The following is a 23,724-nucleotide window of genomic DNA, read 5'->3' as shown; positions in this document are numbered from 1 at the left end:
TTAAGAGACGTAAAAGCATGGTAATTCCATAGGAATATTATCGTGAATTTCGTTTATCAACAGTATTACTATGTTATTGTCTAATAATCATTTAGTGGGTCTAAGCACAATGAAAGATTATTTGTGTTTTGTACTGTTTAAAATAGTAATTTTATTTACAGCTCATTTTTAGGAATTTTATTTTTCAAGTGCAAAATCTATGTTCTACGGTTCTCTTATGTTTTTGAAATAACTATTTGCATTTGGATTTTATTTGTAGCTCATTTGAGAAATGGAAACTTTTCAATTTCTATGATTTCTCAAATAATTATTATATTTCAGTTTCATTTACAGCTACATATTTTTAAATTGATTTTTTCTTAAAATTTATTTACAGTTACAGTCAAAAATATTTCAGAGTAGATCTACAAAGCTAAACATACAAAATCTGTTTCAAGCAGCCCTATCTTTATTGTAGTCACCAAAAACCTGTAATTAAAAAACGACTCAAGCTCAGTCTACTCACCCCTCACCAAGGTAATCCATCATGCTCAATTCATGTAAAGACTAACGATGCCTAACATCAGCACTATCATCCAGGAAGCGAGGCACTCATTGTACCAAGGCAGCCGCAGAAGGAGCCAGGCGTAAACATACGTAGGATGGCTGAAGAGAAGCGTGGCTCTGGTGTCCAGCGGAAACGGCCTGCTCCGGAATCGATCGTAAAATCGAGACCAGGGGAGAGGGCTGGCATCATCGAATGATAGCGTTCATTCGGGCTGATGGCTGTTAGGGAGAGGTCGCCCGACGAACCGGGGGTGGCACACCGACGGGGATGAACACAGAGATTCGGAGGGCGGCGACTGCTCTCTCATCCAGCCGAGGGGTGGCACCGTGGATCGACGAATCAGCGCCCAGAGAACGTCAGACAGTGACCAAACCCGTTTCTCCGTAACCGACCGGCGGCCACACCCCCAGCGTGCACCCTCTCCGTCGGTTATTGAATTAAGCTTATCATTTGATTTTGAGGAGACCCACCAGTCGGTCGTCTCGGGCTCTCTTAAGCGGGCCGAAAAACTTCTTTCTATCCGCGGCTATAATCGCAATAATTTGATATCGCTGATCCGATTACGCGTCATAAGCTGCTATCGAGCAACCGGCTGCCGCCCGCGTCCCTTAGCTCTTGTCCGCGATCAGAGAGAATTACGTGACGCTGCCACCGTTACTTGTACACCCTGGCCTGCTGATTAACCGAGATTTCCACGACGGAAGAAACACGCCGCTGCTAGGGCCAAAAGCAACGCCGCGGCTAAGGCCCGGCTGGGGCCCTCAGTTTCTTTTCTTGCGACACTCTCATCTTCTTTTTAATCCTGTCTACGCTCAGATCCTTCGAATCTGCATGCTGCAGTGAATGGAAGAGCCAGCTGATCCTATTTAAAGTCGTGGAACTATCAGGATCAAATCAGTCAACGACCCGGTGCTAGTAAGATCAGCCAGGATCTACCAACAACCAGAAGGATTCAGTTTTATGGGATTCTGATCGAGCGAAGAGTCAAGATGAGGAAGAGATAAGAGAATTCGATGAACTGTCCAGGTGTTCCGCGCTCAGTGCCCTCGTCTATTCGCCTCTGACAAAGTCAGACACGCCTGTGACGAAGGAACTCTGCACTTTTGTCTTGGAATTTCGGTGCTTCGAGTGAACCATGGATTATTCGTACTTGAACCAGGCGGCTGCCGCTGCGGCCGCCGGTTTCGAGGCTTCTAGCTGTGCTCTGGCTGCCAGTGAAATGCAATGTGGATACGGGGACTTGAGTTCTTGCTCACAGATGAGCCAAGCTGCTTATCGTTACACGGCTGCGAGGGCTGCTGGCTATCCAGGCAACGCGGGAACTACGAGTACAGGAAGCACCACGCCGCTGGGGGCCCATCACACCACCCACTCTCATGCCCACGCGCACCACGGGGCCCATGCAACCCCCTGCTCGGTAATGGCCGCCAGATCTCAAGAGGTCCACAGACACGCCGCCTCGATCTTCCCGTCGGCCATTAATCTACAGAGTGAGTGCTTTTATCTGTTCTTTTGGGAAGAGGGGAATAGATTGTGATGAGCTTTTTCTGGACGAGAAACGTGCTTTTCTATTTTACTTTTGTCCTACATTATATTTTATGACTACGATGATTCTATTTTGTATTATATTTTATAATTTTATAATTATTTTAATTTAGTTCTTGTTTTAATATGTTAGAGATTATTTAGGATCTTGGTAGTTTTTATTTGAACATAATTTAGTTAGTACTTGAAGAGGTTGTTGTATCGTAGAATATTTCTAAGATCGTTTAAGCGATAAAGTATATTTGTTTGTAAATTTTTTCAAAAAGGAGAATTTGGTTTGACAGTGGCCCTCTTTTCTATAATTCTATAATAATTCTGTCCCATAAGTCTATATTTGTTTTGTGACACTGTCTTCCATATTCCTCCACCAATATTCTATAATTCTCTCTCTTTAATTCTGTAACTCAGCTTGTGTTATCCACTAGAAAAATTAACCAAATTCATTGTTCATAAGCAATTTCCTTTTCCCATAGATGGTACAATATCTCTTTCACCGTCTGAAAGATATCATAATAAAACTTCACAGTGAGTGTATGTACTTCGCTTCTATCCGATCTCTTTAGTAGGAAGATAAAAAGTTAACATCGCTGTTTATTCAGAGATTTAAAACCCTCGTCACCATCTTTATAAATAGTATCTTCTTGTTTGTCTCTATTACTTACACAATTTTCAATAAATATATTTTAGGACATAACCATGAAACACTAGATCCGGAAAATTCCAAAGCACCAAAATCCGTATTAATTGTAAATAAATACTGCAGAAAGAATCTAATGAAATTCTCTCTTCGATCCAGCAAACTCCCATTCCTCGAGGACAAGCGAACAAATCAAACACGCTACGTCGTTAAAACGATAGAATTTACAAAGGAACAATCAATTAGAGGTGCAGGAAGGCAGCCCTGAAAGGCGCAGGCGGGGCAAAGAAGACGGTCTTCCCCGCAGAAAAAAAGAAGAGGGTGGTCCTTCTTTTCTCAAGGGAAAGTTGCCATGGCATGGTCTCCATGCTCGAACCTACCACTGTGGTATTTCCTCTGGAAACGACGACAAGATGGCACTGAAAATCAATGGATGTGTCTCGTCCCCTCTTTCCCTCTCTTTCGTATTCTTGCTTCTCTTTCTTCGTCTCTCCCTCATTTACCGGTTCGTTCATCTGGTACCAGCTCTGCACTGTCTCATCCCACGTTTCCTTCACCCCTGGCTCACTCTTTCTCGCCCTCTCCCTCTTCAGTCACTCATTGCTATGGTTACGTTGCTCGCTATCCCAGCCATCCTCACCTATATTCTATAATCTATAAGCTACCTCGTGCTCACAGACACAGAGCTCTTCGTGCAAACGTTGCACCTTGGACCAAGTAATTCGACCACACTGATTTTCTTCATATTTTATCAGTCTCGCCAATGTGTGGCTGATTTAGAGGAACCCTGGAAGTTCTGTCTCTGACTACTGATTAAGAGAAAGTTGGGATAAGTTGATTTAGAGAGTTGGTGCAGTAGGTGAAAGTTTTATGCTAATGTAAGTTCGTCTTAGCAAGGTTCATAGCGGATTGATCAGTTCTTTTCCTAGATTTTACCAACCATGGATTGAGTTCTGAGATTTTAAAAACTTTTTAAAGAGGTTCAGGAGGTTTTGGTCAACATTTTGTGGATTTTGTGATGCATGGGTTTAGTTGTAGAAACATAGAACAAAAGGTAGTTGGAAAAGTATACCAAGAAATAACTCTTCAGGGAATTCAAGATTCGTTAATTGTTCTGTTTGCAATTAGAATTATGAATCGTGGATTTGGTTAAAGATTTTAGAAATATATGTACAAAAGGTACATAGCTAAATTGCAGATTGTGTAATAACTGTAGCGTTTGCGATTAGAATTAAAGAATATTAAATTGAATTCTTACTCTGAACAATTTCGTAACACTCTTTTAATAAAATACAAATCATTTTCACTGGTTCAAATATCTTTCTTTTCCTATCTTCAGGTGGATTAGGATATAAGGCTTACTCAGGACACGATGGTTTAGCAGAGAAGAGAAAACAACGTCGGATACGAACGACGTTCACATCGGCTCAGCTTAAAGAATTGGAGCGTGCCTTCCAGGAGACCCACTATCCGGATATCTACACTAGAGAAGAAATTGCCATGAAGATCGACCTGACGGAAGCTAGAGTCCAAGTAAGTGGTGTTTTAACTTAAAGAAAGGAGATAGTGAAACCTACAATGAACTGGTCAGCTCCATTTTCTGTAAACTCAAATATTTACAAATTCTATCTTTTAATATCCAAGAAACAGGTGATTTATTTCCACAAATTCATTCATTATAAAATTAGCACGAATAATAGTAAATTTCCAGATGCCTTTAGGAAATTAATATTTCTAACATCATTATTTTATTATATTTCACAATTTATAACGTTGATCAGTGTAGCTTCTGAATGACTCAATGTTGTACAATTCACTATCATTTTCTTTTACTCTCATGTGTACAATAGTCATAGCTCTAATTACTGTTTGAATTTGTGTGCTTCTCTTTTCTTATGATTGCAAATTGCGTTGTGAAATACAATTATAATTGAACACAACGAAACTCAACTAGTTAATAATGGTAAAATTATACTACCTTCGCCAAAAGTATATCTTACAATTATTGTATTTTTATAAAGAATATATTACTAGTCACTTAACTTAGTGACTCTTACGATAGCCAATAGGATTATAGAAATTGTATATACTATATCATTATCCTAAAGAAATCCTCAAGAAAGATTTTCTCGTATAACTTTTAAAAGGAGAATACAATCAACCCAGCGACTGTCGCAATAATAAAATTGATACTATACTTGAAAACAAGTATAAAAACTCTAACGAATTTGACGATTTTCCTCAAAAGAGCGTTCCACTCTGATTGCAAAGATCCCAATCAAGAAAAACTGGAAGAAAGAAGCTGGACAATAGATTATTCTTTCGTTGACTTTTACTTGGAGGTCCTCCCTCTGGCATCACCTAAAATGAAGCGCAGGAAACGAAGGGACAAGGGCGATGGTGGAACCCGGACGCTATGTAATTGCATTACAAGCCCCATTTTCGTTTTCACGGTTACCTACAAGTTGCTGCTTGATGGATTATACCTTCTAATGCACGTGACGGATTAACTTGAACTTCTTGCACACTGAAGATTCTGGAGGGAGATTCTCGTGTCTTCCCATGACGTACAATCGAACACGCGTTATTTATGATCAAATTAATGTGTTTTACATTTTGGCGGCTCTCGCTAGGCTCTTATGGATAAACCAGTTCTCTGTTAATCTCAAATGCGTCGATATCCATTCTCTTCGCTCTTCTTTCGTTTTCCTTTTTGGCTCTTTAATCATAGATTTTAACGGTGCTCGCCTTCTTTGTTAGTTCTGTGTTATTTAGATATAGTGGCTCATATGAGGCATTAAGATAAAAAGAGCTAAGCCACATTTTTTCTGCGAAAGTAAATTCATAGATTGAGCGAAGATTTTTATGCAAACTGATAGTTCTATGAACGCATCTAAAGCAATGGAAATTTGCATTGTTCTATTTAAAATTATAACGAATACTCTGCCTCGAGTATTTTATGATAAATTTGTACTCTCTTCGTTTTTGGCTTTTAATTGCTATGAAAGAAGAGTATGTTCGCACGTTTATCTACAAGAAGGGAAACTAATTGAAAAGTAATGTAAATTACAATGATCTCTCGTTGTCGAATATTTGGGTAATTAATTGCTCAGAAATAGATAAAAATTAAATAATCGTCGTAACGCGATACGAGATTGTATTTTCAATTATTTCAATTATTATCTGATATGTGATGTGCTCACGAATAGAATTTCCTCGTGTGATATAGGAAACATTGTAATCTGAGATATTCATAATCCTGAAAGAATTCATAGATAGTGTTCTGCATTTGTACACTAAATTGTACACTTGTTGTTTCTTAAATCTATATACTAGACAATACAATTTATATAAAAACAAATGTCAGCATATTAATAGTATTTCATGTTTCTTATTAATATTCATTGGCATTCGTGTGGGTTACATTACGTTTAATTATATTTTTCTATGTTATATACGTTCTATGCATTTTTGAATTCTGTGCCTGAATTCTTAAATCTCTCATACATGTATTCATTTTTCTTAAATCGGGTCCAAACGACATCCATTGCACTGACTATTTCGTGCTCGTGTCTATTTCAGGCTACGAATTGCTCAGCTTATCGAGTATTGGTGCTAGTAATGATTGGTGATAAATTTGGAAATTGGATAAAATTCATACATTGTTATCACAAATCTGCCAAAGTGTCAGAAAGAGTTATTACAACATTTAATAGGTGAAACAAATTCCAGCTCAGTTTCTGTTCCTTTAATTGACCTAGTAGAAACATGAATTTGATTCTCGATTCTACCTAACAAAATTCACACTTCCAATAAAATTTGATGCAAGATGAATGAATTCTATCTGAATGACTATTCACACCTACATCATTTTACATCACAAATAACTGTATCCCTCGTATTATCCCATTTAATCACCCCTTCTAACGTCAATCAATCTCACCCTCATAATTTTTAATCTTCAGCGTCTGCCTGAAGGAAAAGAGGATTATTTCGGTAATTTTCGTCCTGGAGATTGATGAATCCAAAGTGTATGACTCTTCCGTCTATTTTCTTACTTTCTATTTCTCAATTGAACTTCATGAATATAAGGATACGTTTGACGATGTCTCTACATTTTAGGCAGATGTCTGGTCTCGTTCCAAGAATAGATGGCTATCGATAGACGAGGATTATGCGAAGAACCAACGTCTTCCTTAATCTTGATCCTTCTATAATAATAATAATCATGCTTGCCAATCACAGAGGCTGCACGTTAGCGACCTGGGAAAATGGTAGTCATAGTGTGCTATAGTACACCGAACTCTTGCGACGGATTAAATTTATCACATCGTCCAAGTGACGGGGATTGCTCGTGCGACGATCATGACGACAATGTGAATGGAACTTCGATATAGCTTGTTAAACAGAATTATTATAATCGAACGTTGGTATAATCATAGCGAAGAAGCTAATGTACAGGGGCAGGTGAAAGTTTCCGGATAAATAGATTCTTTGGTTTCTGTTAGGAAAATGAAACTTTGAGATTTTTCTTGCTGAGCTTTTTGTTATTAGTTGTCTTTCGTTATGGACAAATTTTCTGTGAATCGTTTCTATGAATAAGAGGAAATTATAGCAATGGAAAATTATATCAAATCAATTGCGAAAGAAGAGCCTAATAGGTGATAAAAGGAACATTTTTTATAAATGTAAATAATAATATGTAATAAACATATAGTAGATTTCATTTTATTGACACTAGAACTACTGATGACTGCAGCGTAAAGCTTGCAAAAATTGCAGTCATTTTGTTCACTTAATCAATATCAATGCTATTAATGTACTATTGCTACAATATCAATAATAGAGTTTTGTATGTACATTACATGTATCCGTGGGATTACAGAAAAGTTTGATAAAAGAAATCGTTTGCTGTAAAATACAGCAGCAAAGTATAGTTGCTGTTTCAAATATAAAAAACGTATAAACGTTTATCAATTAATTTAATAGAAAATTAATTCACTGATAAATAGCTACTACAAATAATAAATATATATATAAATATAGAATATGTATAAATAACAAATCCAATGTTTTCAAAGTTCCACTATCAAGGAATAATTTATTGATTTAATAAATGTTTCTTTTATTGTTCTCTGCTCTGTATTTGATTGATGTGTAATTGTGAAAGCCACCATGTACCGTGGCTAGTGTAATATTTTAAGAGCGAAAATTGCAGTTGCGCCAACAAGTTTAATGTCATAAAATCTGTATTTTGCCTAATTGCGAAACAGGCTGTTCACTTTTGACACTTATTGCCAGCCGGTAAATTCAGTTAGCTAGGAACTTTATTGCTGCTAACACTAATCACCGATGTCCCAGAAACATATTCTGAAAACGTTCAGAAATTACATTATCAGGGAAAATGTAATCTCGTCGATGGCAACGGTGCAAAAATATATTGCAAACAAACGAGCTTAGGTGTTTCGGATTACGATATCATCCGCGACAGTTGTTTGTGACGTAAATGTCACGAGTCCTCCAACTATAGTATTAATTATTGATCCTCCAACGATAGTATTAATAACTAAAAACATGAATTATTCCATTATTAATAAGCAGCTTAGAATATGTTCATCTATCCATTATGAAAGTAGAATTGCCAATTTCATAATCCTATAATTTCTATTCTATTAGTTCACTGATAACAATAACGAAAAATTAATTATTCTATTGTTAATAATGAAGACTGTAATCCATTTATCGTGGAAACAGAATTTCTCATTTTGTCATTGTACTATTTTTCAATCGTAATGGAATCGAAGCAATGAATATTTCCATTAATGAAGTTTCTAATTTTGTTTGAAGTTTTTCTAACTTCCATACTTCCCTGTATAATTTCATTGCTTTATAAAATTACATTATTGAAGAATAATAAATTATTTTCGCATTTCTATTAATTACATGGAGAATATGAGAAATCAATGGCGCAAGGAATTATATTTGTCTAGCTACAACCGAACATTCTGCTTAGATCGTCTGGAAACCGTAAACGTGAATGTACCACGCACGCATGATAATTAAGCACGAAGTTACTATCAATTTTCTATTAGTTTGCGGCATCACGGGCCGACCGCCATTTCTAGAGAGGTTTTCCCTGACGTAGGGTAGTCAGTTCGAATCTTCCCTAATTCCTTAGCCTGAGGTCCACCCTTAAGACATCTGGGAACTTTATCGATTTACATCACAGATTCTCGTTTATTTTATTGTAAGATATTTTACCAATATTCACCTGCAATTTCGTACAAACGTCGAATTAACTTTGAGATATTTTCTTCGTTCTTCGTAGATCGTTTGAGCAACTAAGTATTTTGTACTCTTTGCAACGTCCGTCGTTTGATTAGTTGTGAATTAACAGTGTGGCACGACACGAGAAGAAGAAAACAAGAAAATTGCATTTTTCTTATAAAGCAACAAACATTATCTGTCGTTCAAACTCTGAAAGAAGCGGAAGGAGAAGACGAACAGAGGAATTGGCAGAATTTTTTGTTAGAAATTTAACCGTGAAACAACGCAGGATGGATTTCATTAAAATTTAAAAGAAGGAGAAACATGACGAAGAAGAGGAAAAGATGAAAAATGAATAGAGCTAAAAACAAAAAGAAGAAAGGGATCTGCAGTTCTCTTAAAAACAAGTTACCTTAAATTGGAATGCAAAACAAGATTTCCAAGTAACAGATCAAAAATTCAATCACTTTATGATTGGCTCTGTTCGTCCAAGGACCGGGGCACCTCCATCGTTCCCCATAAATCAACATCTTGGCTGAGGAGCTGATCCGCTCAATTCGCCAGCATTATGTATGCTCGCAGGTTGTCTGGAACGTTAATGGAGTTGTAATTCATACGGAATGACATGTGACTCAGAACAGTGAAACGTGTCGCCACGCGACATTCTGCCACCCCTGTCCATGGTGTCATCAATGGGATGTAACACAGAATAGAAGCTACCAGAGGGTGAACAGGCTGGTGTTGCTCTGCTGGACCAACAACCGTTGCTCTTACCAGCTCCTGAGGGTCTACATTCAATTGAACAAAGTGGAACGATCTAGCCAGCTCGATTAATTCCATGGTGGAATCATTTTCTATCGCTTGAAACTTGTATGGTTTGGTGGAATATGGAGATCGGTTGGTCTTCTTGAAGTTGGAGCAACTGTAACATCTGTAACAGAAGTTGCAAGCTTGGATCTTTTGTTCAGAATGCTACATTAATTTATTGATTGAAATCAGAAAAGAATCGTAGAGTTTGCGTTAACAATTTTGAATTCTCTGCTTCGAATACTATATTCGCTTGTTCATGCGAGAATTTAGAAATGAAAATTTTGTAAAATTTATGGCTCCCAAAACTGTAAGAATTATTGTGGTAGACTGTTACCTTGGATTTTATGCCCTGGGTATTACAATAGTTAGTTGTTATATGAGATTAGAAAATTTGGAAAAGAAAATTTCTAAAATTTATGTAATACAATATTATATAAGATCTGGAGAAACTTCTCTTTTAAAACTATCACAATGATCATGATAGTCTGTTACCTTGGATTTTATGCCCTGGGTATTACAATAGTTATTTGTGATATGAGATTGGAAAATTTGGAAAAGAGAATTTCCAAAATTTATGTAATACAATATTATATAAGATCTGGAGAAACTTCTCTTTTAAAACTATCACAATGATCATGATAGTCTGTTACCTCGGATTTTATGCCCTGGGTATTACAATAGTTATTTGTGATATGAGATTGGAAAATTTGGAAAAGAGAATTTCCAAAATTTACGTAATACAATATTATATAAGATCTGGAGAAACTTCTCTTTTAAAACTATCACAATGATCATGATAGTCTGTTACCTTGAATTTTATGCCCTGGGTATTACAATAGTTATTTGTGATATGAGATTGGAAAATTTGGAAAAGAGAATTTCCAAAATTTACGTAATACAATATTATATAAGATCTGGAGAAACTTCTCTTTTAAAACTATCACAATGATCATGATAGTCTGTTATCTTGGATTTTATACCCTGGGTATTACAATAGTCACATGTGATATGAGATCAGAAGATTTTACAAAGGAGAATTGTTGTGTTGGGAAACTGTGGAAATTGTATTAAGATAATAAGATATTAATAAAGTAATATTAAGATAATACATAATAGATACCTGAAAGCAGTACATTTTTACATTATGGGACACTATGGAGGCATTTAGAGGAAATTTCTCTTCTAAATATAATTCTGACATGCTATCATCGGGTTTATACATTCCAATAAAATCCAAATTTTGATGAAATTTTACTTCCACGAAATAACAAGTTTTCAGGCGTTATCAAAAGCTGTGGCAGAGATATAACAAAGGAACACAAAGGGAACTAGAGGAGAATCGAGTAATTTAGAGATAGACAGCCTTGGGAGAGTCCTGGAAAATCAACATGAATTTCTTTTCCCCGGTGGGACACAGTCGAGTACCGTCACGGGAAGTTGGAGGGTGATCGGGGAGCAGTCTCTGACGAAGGGTCTTCGCCGGTAAGAAGAGGCAGTGTACTCAAAAAAGAGGAGAAAAACACACTTGGAAAAAGTCGAAGCAGAGAAGAAATACAAAGATGTATTCCACTAAAACGAAGACGTAGAAGAAAAATAAAGGCGTCCTCCTCTGGGAGCAATAAATATTATCATCTTCCATCTACATTAATTAGACGTCAGTATTTTGTATCATGATAAAACTAATTACAGTATAAAATGATAGAATATACAAAATAGAATGAGAAGATCATTTGTGAATGAAATATTCATAACTAAAATGAAAAAAGACATTCATAGTGTAACAATCAATGCTATTAATAATTCTATTGTTAACAATTCTCTTCTGATAATAGAGAAAACACAGTCAATGATTTTGTCTATGATATATAGGAAAAAGATCCACTAACGATATTCCAAAGCAACAGAAAATAGCAGAATACAGTTTGCAGCCAAAAGGAGAAAACTAGGAGGAGTAGCAGAAAAACATATCCGGCGTAGAAGAATGAATGATAAATGAACAGGGAAGATGTAGAAAGATCAAAAAGCAACGACGAGATAGGCAATAACGCTTCCAACGAAAGGATCCTCGTTGGGAAAGAGGCAAGGAAAGAGGAGAGAAGGGGGATAGGTTGGCTCGCTGGCATCGAGGGATGAAATGGGGAAAACATTGGAGCTGGCTCGACTCTGGTAGGCCGAGGGTGGCTGATACACAAGGGGCCCATGGCCGGAGTGTGCCCTGGTAATTGCGAGCTCTATGTAGATCCACTTACGGTGATTAAAAACTGTCCTGCTGGGTATCATCTACGGAGAACGACGTCGACTGTTGCAAACACACCGGTGCACGACGGTATTCGCCGTTTTCCATGAAACTCCTTCGACGCTGGCCTGCGCGTTATCGCGCTGATGGTTCAGATTAAGCTAGGTAATTAATGTTAAGAATTGTCTGGAATTGTGCGGAATACAGGGACTGGTATTTAGTTGCCAGTTGGAGGACCGTCAAGGAGGTGCTAGAGGAATTTAGTTAATGCGAATATATGTGGATGGCATGGGATCTTTTATTTTTGTTCGAATTACAGAGTGAAGTTTTCTTCCTTATTTCTTACTGTGAGGACAGAGAAGAAGAATTAATTGGTTGAGAGGTATTCTGAGGAAGTTATCTTGAGTTAGAGTGAGGATTTTTCGTATGACGCTTCCATAGCAGCTATTTGCAATTAGAAATTGATAAGTGTTATTGTTTCTTCTGTATTAGATGTTAGAATATTTGAGAAACGGATAAGGTGGTAACGACATCAAAAAAGAGATTCTAATAAAAAAAAAGCTAGTAAAGAGCATCAAGAGAAATTGTAATAATTTAAAAGGAAACGTGCAAGGGTATCAAGAAACAATCAAGAAGAAGGCTCCAGCAGTGAAAAAAGCAGTTTAAGGAGAAGAAGAAAAGGATTCCACTCCGTGTAAAAGAGAACTTGAAAGTCAAAAGGAAAGATAAAAGAGAATTGCTGTGATGAAAAATAGCAGTGCAAGATACTGCAAAGAAATTCCAACGATAAGAAAGTACAGGAACTTTAAGAAAACGCTTGTGGCAATAGAAAAGAACCAGGGCGCACAAGCTTTAACAAAAAAGAACTCACAAAGACAATAGAAGGAAAACTCGATAATTGAATGAAACGATAATAAAAAAGAAAATTCCAATAATAAAAAATCTCACAGAGCCTGTAGCTAGGAACTGAAGCACAACTACAGCCGAGATACGATTCTGACCAAGATTTCTGGGATTCTCATACGTGAATCAACTATCAATTGCATTACTTAATCGATCTTACAGTACTTCTCATATCTAAGTTACTATGACTAGAGTCGAAAATACAGTTTCGCTTGGCTTAAGTAGTGGAACACAGCAGTGACAGCGAACCGTGACGGTTGTGGTCAGACACGAAAGTGGATACGCAGTTAATGAGATCTGTCTATAGCGATTTATTCATCAAGCTGGGTGGCATCGGCCTGTCCGATGCATCTCTTAATCAAGATTTTGTCTCTGCAGAGCCATGCGTTTCCGTCCCGAACTTATTTGGTTAATTGAAGAAGGTAATTTCTGACGGCTGAGAGTGTAGCAATCACCATCAACTGCAATTCTATTATCGAACGTCTGATTTAGTACCCTTAACGAATCCTTAACCGTTCCGGCTTTATTACTTAATCTTTAGACGAGCAAAATTGGAATTAATTTTATATTAATAAATCAATAAAAAAGTCACGGTAAAAGAAATTGTTTCCCATTCAAGCATAGATAAATATCGTTATTGTACGAATATTTGGAGATCAATCGTATTAATCTATTTTGTAAGATCTATTATCGAAACTGATATTTCTAAAATTTGAGATTCTAGTTTGAGGTTCTGAATACAGTTTTGCTCCGCGACAATTCTATTTGTCGTTTGTTTAAGAAGGATAAAGACAAAGACAGTGAGCCTAGAGTCCAATGATCTCCCAAAGCTTGAAACTAAAATTGAACGTTCAGTTCTTAAATAAACTTTCAAGTTGATTGGATATTACATTTCGCTACTTTGTAACACGCCAGGTAAAATTTTTCTTCGTCTTGCGGTAATTCTATTTGTCAATTTCATTTAGTAAAATTAACAGAGAATGTCTAATGATCTTTCGAAGCTTGAAATTAAAAAGTTGCATGTTCTAATTTTTTGTTGATCATCGATTAAATATATAAATTTCGCTACTTTCGCAATTTCTAGATGAAATATTTCTTATCTGCATAACAAATCTCTCTCTCTCTCCACCTGTAATAAAAAAAAAAATTACAAAAATAAGAAATAGCAAATAGTAATCTGCTTCCAAAGCTTAAGTTTAAACGATCATATGTTCGAGTTACTTCATTTGTATTATTCAATGAAATTTGAAAATTGCGCGTTTTCTGATTTATCGTCAAAGCGGAAGTGATCAGGCGTAACAGTGATTTCACCTGACTTCCTGCCGTCGTGATATTGATAGCGCCGCTTCGGATATATCCTTATAACTCGCTTAATGTGACGCATCGAGAGAATCTTGGACGTGCCGTGAATTTTTCACGAGCTTCAACATCCTCCGGTATGAAAAGCGAATCCTTTGGTCTGATCGGGCGTCACATCTTTCACTTTCAACGTCCGCGTGACGAGATCTTAAAAATTCATCGAACGACGGTCAAAATTGAAATTAACATGAAAATCAAATAAGCAAAAATTACGTTATAGACGGATGGGAAGTGGTGAATTTGAAATCTGAGAGACGCGTTTCCGATCGTTGCGCATGATCCTTTCTCGTCGCTTTCCTACGTAAACGAACGAAGTTCCAGGCAGCTTGTTCTTTTTTCTAATCTTGTTATCGTACTTTTCTAACTTTCACTTCGCTTCTTGCACAAATTCTTAGCAGTGTCGAGCAAGTTGTTTAAAATTCGAAAGATTTCCAAACTCTTACTGTTCCCGCCGGAACCTTACCATCCGTCGGCAATTTCTCGCGTTCCAGCATTTTAATATTTATTTTGAGGTTACTCCGTCTGTTAATTCGATTACTTTCATATTCCTGAGATTTTCTTTTCCTAAAGTTATATTTATAGTTACGTTGGTTTATAGGTTTTAGGTTTGTGAAACTTTATATTTTTTAATTATTTTACAGTAACTTGAATTTTCTCAAAACAGGTGAAAAGATTCTGGGATACTTATCAGTGTTTCTACTTACATTTTTGTTATGTCACGTTTTGACAAGACTAAAAGAAAGAATCATAGACCTGATAACAAGACGTAGATGGTACAAAGTGGCGTCAAATTTTCGATCTGTCGTATATCTGTCTCAATGGTTCGATAAAATATTCTTCACTCGTCTCACGACATCCCATCACGCTACCACGTCTTTCAATTCTGAAATATTCTTGTTTTCCTGTTAGGATCTCCGTCGGTAAGTTGGGATCAGCCCCTCAGGGCGGCAACCGGGCAAAATCCTTTGCTAACCTATCCAGAAGGAGGAAATCACTACGACTCACAACCGTTAGGGTTAATCTAACGAACAAATACACCGCAAACTTGTTTCTATCGACGCAGAATCCCTAATGGTCCGTCCATAAACTTCCACCCTCTCCCTACCAAACTGTTTACGCTTGCTTTCGAAATATCCGTTCTCCTTTCCACTTAAATTACAAAATCCAAACGTATTCATATTTCAGTTGAAAAAAACGTGTTATTTGGAAGAAGGAGAAGATCGAATGGAGCGTAGATCTAATGACACTCTGTTTGTGACTGCGATGACCTCGAATACTTTGGATGTTCCAGTTGCTGCCAGAACTTCTAATTTCGTCGTTTTCTAGGTCTTCGTTTAATCGGTGAATTTAATTGCATTTATTTCTATGTATAAAATCGTTTCTCTTTTTGGTTACTGTTTTTTTATTTTTTTTTTTTTTTCTATCTATAAATTTTATTCTCTTCATGCTTGTTCAATCGGTAAATTCAATTTCATTTATTTTTCTAGGTAAAATCATTTGTGGTTTGGTCGCCTTCTCTAACTTGGAATCTATTTGGTTGAAGTAATCTTCGTAGTAGACTGGTTAAATTATAGTAAGGAATATTGCAGAGAAATAGTAATTTTCATTAGCGTTACGAGTCGAAGTTCTAATAACCGAGGAAAGTTGCCTCGACGGATCCGTCGCTACTCCTTATCCTATAGACATTACTTTCACTGCCACCGTCTATTTCTCCATCACTTTTTACAACTTACAATCAACAGCAACCTTCGACAACAATTTTTTAATTGGTCCATTTTAATGCTTTCGTCGATTCCATTTTTCCTTTAATTCTCTCTGAAATCTATCAAAATACCTGTTACAGGTTCTTCAAAATCCATAATTCAGGATTCAGAGGTTCTGGAACACGCGAGAATTCATACCCTTAGGAAATTAGTGATAGAAATGTAGAGGGTTGATCATACGAAGAGGAAGAAAGTTTCCGAGGAAATATTTTTCAATGAGATCGTCATCTTACGTTTTATTACAATCGCCAAGATGAGGAATGTCGTAAATCCGAATGAAAATCCCCTGCCATTGTTATTCCCTCGCACTGTCGAAGGTTTAAATTAAACTGAGGATCACTGGCAATTTTTAATAGCCGTTTAATAAATGAACAGAATCTTTCAACCGCTTTAACCTTACCAGAACAGTGGCATGAAAAATGGTATTAATATTCGACGAGATTTCCAAGTTCTCGTTAGTTTTGAGGTATTTTTGGTTGGGAGAGACACGGATGGTTCAACGAATGTAACGTCGTTGCTGACTGTAGCCTGATGAAATTACGTCACCGTCGGGCAAAAACTATGTGACACACGCAGAAAGCCGCGAGTACGTGCCAGTGACAACACTAATAATTCGTATTTGGCCACCGACCAAACCCCGAAGAGACCGTAGAGCATGTGTGCCGTTGTTTGCCGAACGGACGACGACGACAGCGTGAATTAGGGAGACTACGTGCCGGCGTTAATGTTAAATAAATACGGTACGCCTAAATAAAATGCAACGAGCCGCACCGACAGATGTCCACCTCGTTTTGGATAAATATTTAAGCCTCGCTTTACGCGCCCCGTTGTCTCTGCTTCGTTGCTTTCCTCTGCTGTCAAACAGCCCTCGCTTGTCTTTGCAAATTTTTCTCTCAGCCGTTTCGGCTACCTTCATTTCTTCAAGTTTTTGCCACAGACTTTCGCGGCTGGCTGGCAGCTACTCCGTTGAATTTCACGCAAAACTTTCAAATATCTGTCCACATGCTCGATATTTGAAATCTTGTTGTTTGTGGGAATTATAAAATCAACGTGAAGCTGCGTAAAAGAGCTAAAGGATATCACAAGGATTCAGCGAGGATAAGAAGGATCAACGGTATAAACCTAAAGAAATCGCAACTGCTACTGTCTGTTTGATTTCCTTGGGAAATCCGTGAGAAAACCTAGCGAAATCTAAAGCTGACCTCGCTATCGACTGCCAAAATCATCCTCTGGTTCATCGCTATAAGAATTCTAATAATCATAATATCAGAAGTGAGAAGACGAAGGATGAGTAACGTTAATCCCAAGAACCTGCCCATTCTTTACCTTCCAAAAAATTCCAAATGACAGTCTCCTTAATTCCAGAAGCCTGCAAAATCCAAGCCTAACGCCGCTGTGTGTCAAATAGGGATCATGAAATCATCATTGGGTTAATCGAACGGTGGAAGGTGTGCAACACGCTCCACGTTCTTCTCAAAGTTTACACGAATTTCTGGAACGGAGAAAGCGCGGCTGTTGAGCAGAAGCAGTAGCAGCCAACAGCAGCAGCAGCAGCAGCTGATAAAATCCAATAGCAGTGTTTGCCGTCCGGAAAGGGCAATCACGTTCATCATGGTGTTCCGCGCCCCTGACTCTCTGAATCCACCCCTTTCCCCCTCTTTCCCGGCTTCTACCACTCAGCCTGCTCCTACAACGCAGCCGCACCTGGAAAATTTAGGGGTGGGATCCACGTGCGCTCATGCCGAGGAACGAACGAAAGGGGATACAGAGAGAGAGAGAGAGAGAGAGAGAGAGAGAGAGAAAGAGAGAGAAGATGAAAAGAGACGAACGATGACGGGAAGAGGGAGGGCAGCTTTACTGGTCAGATAAACGGTAAAGCAAATAAATCCGCTACTTTAACATGCAGGTCACCGCCGCTTTCCGTTTATTTTATTCGTTAAATATTTCATTTGGCCAACTAGAGCCAATTACGAGCGCTGCCTGCGCCGACGTTTCGCTCTGACGAGCTGGACACGGACATGACGCGCTTTTACGCCATCCAATCCCCTCTTTCTCTTTGTCTCCGTGAATCCATAGATGTTTTTGGTTGGTTTTTCATCATCGTACATGGTCGCTGGAATTTTTTCACTCGAAGCGAATGTAGCAGCGTAGTAAGCAAATGTGTCGAATTGCAGAGTTTTTGCTATTATACTGTAGATTGTCTATGGTAAAAGAAAACGATACGTGCAACAATGAAATGGAAACGATACGTCAATTAGGATTTTGATGCGAAAATTCAGTTTTGTAGAAAATTATTTTATACGTGAGAATTGGAATATTCCAAAGTGAAATTCAGAATTTTAACGAACGAAGGAACACGATAATTGAAGACTAGTCAAGTACATAACTGATATGTGAGTAATTCAAGCAGTTAAAATACTTAGTAACAAATTTTTACGTACATAGGTTCCCTTCCTTCACATTTCTTCTGATTAAGGTGGAAATTAACCCTTTGCACTCCTATGTAGAGTGTGACTTGACGTCAGTTTTTATCTCAGGAGCTACTTTATCGAGTCCCACTCGACATTCTTTCGTATACAAATCAATAGATGTCGCGCGCATATTATCGACGCTCTTACCGAACTGGTTTATTTACCTGACTTACATCAGTCAGCTCAGAGTTTGAAAATTGTATACCTGTCACCCTTTAAATATTTACAATGAGTTAAAGGCGCGAAATAAACAAGGACTTCGACAGTAGTGATAGTGATGACTATGCAAGAAATAGATCTTGAGTATATAGTCGCTGAGCGTTAGGAGCTGCTGATAACGAAATTGAAATAAAATTCGGAGTGCAGAGGGTTAAACGTGTTGGTCTGTTTTCTAAAGAAACGAGTGATAACATCGTAATAATCGATTATATTAAAATCAGTGTAAGTACAAGTATAGAGATAGTTTATGTATACCGGTCGTAATCGTCGCTCGTTCAATGCTCGTAAGTCGATAACAATTTATTAGGTTAGCAACTAAGTGATTGTGGATTTTGTCATTAGGTGGTATTGCCAACCCAATAACTCTTCAACTCGCTAACTGTTCAACTATTCGACTAGCTATTCGATTGTCCTAGAAACCACGTTATATCGACGGATGTTATTATAAAAAGTTCAAAGTTGGAGTTCGTATGTAACTGCGGTTGGCGATTGTCAGTAACGACAATAATATTTTGTCCGCAGTTCGTTTGGCTTTAGACCTTGCAAAACAAAACAATGTTGGTATTCCAAGGCACAATAATATTAGTTTCTGCCGATTCAAATCTTTCATTGATTCATGTGCCGCTACAAAACTAACCCTTTGCACTCGATGGGCTTTTCGGTCAGGCGTAGCAACAACTCAAGGTGATATATGACGAGTGTTTTGTAGGTAATATAAAATGATTTTATAGAAAGATTAACTTAAAAAAACATTACATTTTAATAATCTATATATATTTACATCTCCGAACATATCATTCTTTAATATTTTTTCTGTATTTTTTTTTTTTTATGATAATTTATAGAACATCCGCCAAGATGCATCCTTGGCCTGTCGGGATAAGTATTACAATAATAAGTTGTTTCGTGCCTTTCTCCTGCTTCGTTTTGGTAAGAACACACCTTACAATCCTTCTTGTTGAAATTACATGGAGCTTTCCATTTAACCGAATTCCATCACAATTAGCAGTCGACGTCGAAGCTGGATCTCGCGGTTGTCGATTATCTCCTCTCAACTGGTCTACCAAAGTTTTTATAAATCGCAGGTGATTAAGTAGCCTTTCGTTCTTTTGATTTTTTACAGAATATAAGAATTAATTAAACAAATTTCCAAATCCATTTTTTTTAGAGTTTCTAAATTTACGAAACTGTAATGCTTCTGCCACCATCATCGAATATGAACTAACGTCGGAGACGTTGCCAGAACCATAGTTTCGGAAGAATTTCAGCAGAAATATTTCATCTGCAGCTTAAAATGTAACATTTCACGCTTCATAACAAACAATATAAAGAGCCAAGGAATCTATTTACGAACCAATACTGCGCTCTCATCAACTGGGGAGGTGGAAATTTAGCATAAACAGAGACTATCGCCTCTCATTCCCTTCTCAAGTTGCCACCCGGAATGCCGTGGCCACGGAAAATAACCTCTCGAATGCAAAGGGTTGATACCCTATAGCTATAAGAACTCTTGAAGAACCACGTTTAATTCCTTCACAATTTAACCGAAAAAATTTGTCTCTTCAAAATTTAAGTACTCGCATCAAACCATCCAACGTTCCCTCTCTCATACATCCGCCTCTCGTCTAAAAAAAAAATCTTCAAAATCTATGTCCTATAATTGCAGGTATGGTTCCAAAATCGACGTGCGAAATTCCGGAAGCAGGAGAGGCTGGCCCAGCAGAAGTCCACGTCCCAAAGCGGCATAGGGGTAGATAGTGGAGCTTCCAGTCCCGTAGGAGGCAACGTAAAGGCAGAAGGTCGTTCTCCGAGAAGTCCAGCGACGCCACCAGGTAGCTCGAACAGCGTGATGTCTACGAACGAGGCGAAACCAATTCCGAATCCGAATCTCGTGAGCGTGAAACACAGCAGCGACACGGCTACGGAAGGAAACTCACCCAACACACGAGGAAGTAACAGCGGCGGAGGAACATGGGGCTCCTGTAGCCCCAGGCCCTTCTCTGCAGCGTTACCTCCGTATCTATTGGATCCGCTGCCTCTGAAAACCGCGAATCTCTACTAATCGTGGCGACGAAACCGCTCCATCCCGGCGAAATTATGTAAATATAGAAAATATCGCACGCCAGAACGAAATACGAATGCTGTTCAGGCTCTTCCGTCGCAAGGTCGTTTTCATTGGTTCGTTGGACGCAGTCGAGCTTTCAAGCTTTCCTCGTCAACGAAGCGATCGAAGGGAACAGCAACTTTTTGCTTTTGGATCCTTTCGGTGAGATTTATTTTCAGTTAATTCTAATCCTCTGGAACTTTAAACGGTCAAACAGTAAACTTGGAGGTCTAAATATTGAAATATTTGGAACTGTAGATACCTAAGACTTTGGTATTTGAAGAAGCCAAGTATTTGAAAGTCTAGATATTCGAGGATCTTGTGGAATTGTGAAATTCTGGTATTTAAAATTCTAGAAACTTCAGGGTTTGATATTTTGGCCGCCTAAATATCTGTAGCTCTGGAAAGCCAAGCGTTTGGAATTTTCTAGATGCTTGAATACTTGGAACTTCAGATGTTTAATTGTGAATTTTGATACTCTAGATATCTACATTCTTTTTCTGGATTCCTCTAATGAGAATTGTTTTTACCTACGTTTGATCGTTTACTTTGACAATTTATTTCATTATTTTTCTTCATCGCTGTCTGTATTCGTTGCTTATTGTTTTAATTTTTCATTAATTTGGGGCTTTTATTTAGATAAATTGGATTCTTCAATGTTTTTATTCTCTTTTTTTTCTTCATGATTTACAGGAATCTTTCGTTTTTAGACATTTGGTGAGATGCATTGCTAATTACATCTGCTTTTTATTTCTATTGACCTTTCGTTTTATAATTTCTTTCAGTGGTAACCGTCTGCGTTTGTCGCCGATTGCTTTAATTTCCCGTAAATCTAATCTCGTTGAAGTAAACATAACTTCTGATTCCCCTTTTCCTGGCGTGTACAAAGTGAGATCACGAGAAACGACCTCGATGGAAGATATTTACGATGATTCGAAAAGATTCTCGCTGGAAAACCTAGTGATACCGATATCTAAGTACCGTCCTACATTCCTCGTTGATTAGTCGATGAATGGGTAGCATTTACGTGGATAAATCGCACGCAAAGATGTCTAAAAACAAAACCAATCCGGAGCAAGTTTGCGAAGAAAGAAGCCAGGAAAATTTTCCAAAGAGTGTAAAAGAAATTTGAAATGTAACTTGAAGGTAGCAAGATAGAGAATTTCATTCGACTATCAGGATGAATGTTTTGACTTTAGACGTCTTAAAAGCAACGAGGAAAGACCGTGAACAAAGAAAAGATCTGAACAGCGTTCTCTACACCACTTTTGTCAAAGTAAAAATAAGCGACACGTTATGGAGGATATCGATGTGGCCGGCACTTGTACAGTTGTTGCTATAAATATAGAAGATTAGTGTTTTACACCGTAAACTCATACTTACTGGTCCATCGAACAGGGAGCAAGGATTCTTTTCCCTTCAAGGTGAACAAAGAGAAGAAGAAAACGCATGTTTAAGAAAAGAAAAAAAAAAAAAAAAAGAAATAAGAGCGAAAGCTAGATTGTAGCTCCACCGACGTGTGTATCATTGGCCATTCAATATACATCCACAAGAATTATACATTAGCGTAATAAGATTTATTAAGGTCCATTCGTAATAAGGTGTATGTTAGTCCGTGTCCCTGACGATACGACAACCTTTCTGAGTGAAAGCGATCGAGAGAAAGAGTGAGATAGAGTGAAAGGTAGGAGAGAAGAACGAAAGGCAGCCAGTTCCCGAAATGGTCGAAGGAAAACTTATCGCTGTTCGTTTCGCGGGAATTAAATCCTTCGGTCGAAGAGAAACGACGCACGTCCCATGAAGCGCGTTTAATCTTTAAGTACCGCGATAGACGTCGTTAATCGATAGACTACGGATTTTTATGCGAAATTAAATTACCCGACGTAGCTGGTACTTCGATAAGCGTACCACGATTTTCTTAGACTTTTTGAAAGCCTAAAAGGATAAAAGAATTAGACACAGACGTGAACGTCTCAGGTTGCGCATGGAGGATTAATAGACGAAACGAATGCAAATTCTAATTACTTTGATAAAATCCAGGTCTCTCGGTCGAGTTCGCGAAGATAATAAATTCGCATAAAAATCCGTAGCCTGATAACCAACAGCCTGGTGATTTATCAAGCCGAGAGAAAAGAAGGTATTTATTTTACACGAACAACTAGCCAAATGTGATCCACCGATCTCTGTCCGATCTGTGTTCAGGCCTTGTATCTATTTACGGCTATTTAAAGATTAAATCATTGATGATTTCCAGCATCCCCTAGGAAACGCAAATTCCTACGAGAATCTCGCAGTTGGAGGAACGTGTCGTTACTCTCTCGACGTTCAAACATATTTTTATATAGTAAATGCTTCGGGTCTATCGTCTAGAAGAATTATCGGTAAGGATGCGCCGAGGCTTACTTGAAACGATGACTTTTCCTTCGACGAGGTCTTCGATCAGACACAATTGGAATGTCGAGAATGCCGTGGAAACGACGTTTCGCCGCTTCCCTTTCCACGAAAACACAAGCCAACCCTCTGGTTTGTTTTTATCTTTTTTTTTTTTTTTTTTTTTTTTTTTTTAGTTCTCTTATTCTTTTTTTTCTCGAAATATACATTTATTGAAAATAATCATATTCTGTATCTGTTCTTTTTCGCTCGTCATTTCTGTCGTTAACTACAATTGTTGCTGCTGATTGCGGTCCAGGTATTTGTCCTTTGTACTCTCTGTGTCATGCTCGCCACGCCTTTTCCCTCAGACAGCAGACCCTGACCGGAGAAAGTAGATGGAGTGGAAATTTGGCCCAACGTTGGTCCCTGACGGAAGTGGACAGGATGCTGAGTCTGCTTTCGAAGGAAAAAGGGGAGGACCGAGCTTCGA

At 37.9% G+C, this 23,724-nt stretch overlaps 1 protein-coding gene and 3 long non-coding RNA genes across 10 annotated transcripts in view; 2 read left to right on the top strand and 2 right to left on the bottom strand.

Annotated features, from left to right (window-relative positions):
- Positions 1–23,724, top strand: part of LOC139994790 (uncharacterized) — a 28,351-nt gene that overhangs the window by 1,993 nt on the left and 2,634 nt on the right. Inside the window, exons 3-8 of one of the 6 annotated variants that reach the window (XR_011801742.1) lie at positions 377–516; positions 580–2,037; positions 4,069–4,262; positions 20,424–20,856; positions 20,923–21,023; positions 21,647–23,690. Coding sequence is in view for 2 of the 6 variants with exons in the window: in XM_072017733.1 (XP_071873834.1) it covers positions 1,683–2,037; positions 4,069–4,262; positions 20,424–20,819 (945 nt within the window). In the remaining 4 variants the exon portion in view is untranslated. Of the gene's footprint in view, positions 1–376; positions 517–579; positions 2,038–4,068; positions 4,263–20,423; positions 23,691–23,724 lie in introns of those variants that run through there. The other 5 variants (XR_011801741.1, XR_011801740.1, XM_072017733.1 and 2 more) reach the window with 5 other exon arrangements.
- Positions 14,173–15,351, bottom strand: LOC139994794 (uncharacterized). Its single transcript, XR_011801749.1, has 3 exons — positions 15,009–15,351; positions 14,518–14,868; positions 14,173–14,451 (listed from the first exon to the last, which is right to left on the bottom strand). It is a non-coding gene; the product is annotated as an uncharacterized lncRNA (long non-coding RNA).
- LOC139994795 (uncharacterized) lies at positions 18,563–19,440 on the top strand. 2 transcript variants are annotated; one of them, XR_011801750.1, is made up of 3 exons: positions 18,563–18,979; positions 19,100–19,180; positions 19,295–19,440. It is a non-coding gene; the product is annotated as an uncharacterized lncRNA (long non-coding RNA). The 2 variants fall into 2 exon arrangements; XR_011801751.1 differs by having other exon boundaries at positions 18,563–19,041.
- On the bottom strand, positions 19,710–20,813 carry LOC139994792 (uncharacterized). The gene is made up of 2 exons (XR_011801747.1): positions 20,695–20,813; positions 19,710–20,610 (listed from the first exon to the last, which is right to left on the bottom strand). It is a non-coding gene; the product is annotated as an uncharacterized lncRNA (long non-coding RNA).

The sequence above is a fragment of the Bombus fervidus genome, chromosome 15, assembly GCF_041682495.2.
Source record: "Bombus fervidus isolate BK054 chromosome 15, iyBomFerv1, whole genome shotgun sequence".
Classification (NCBI taxonomy): domain Eukaryota; kingdom Metazoa; phylum Arthropoda; class Insecta; order Hymenoptera; family Apidae; genus Bombus; species Bombus fervidus.
Note: the sequence above shows the minus strand (reverse complement) of the source record. Positions and strands in the feature narration are given on the sequence as shown.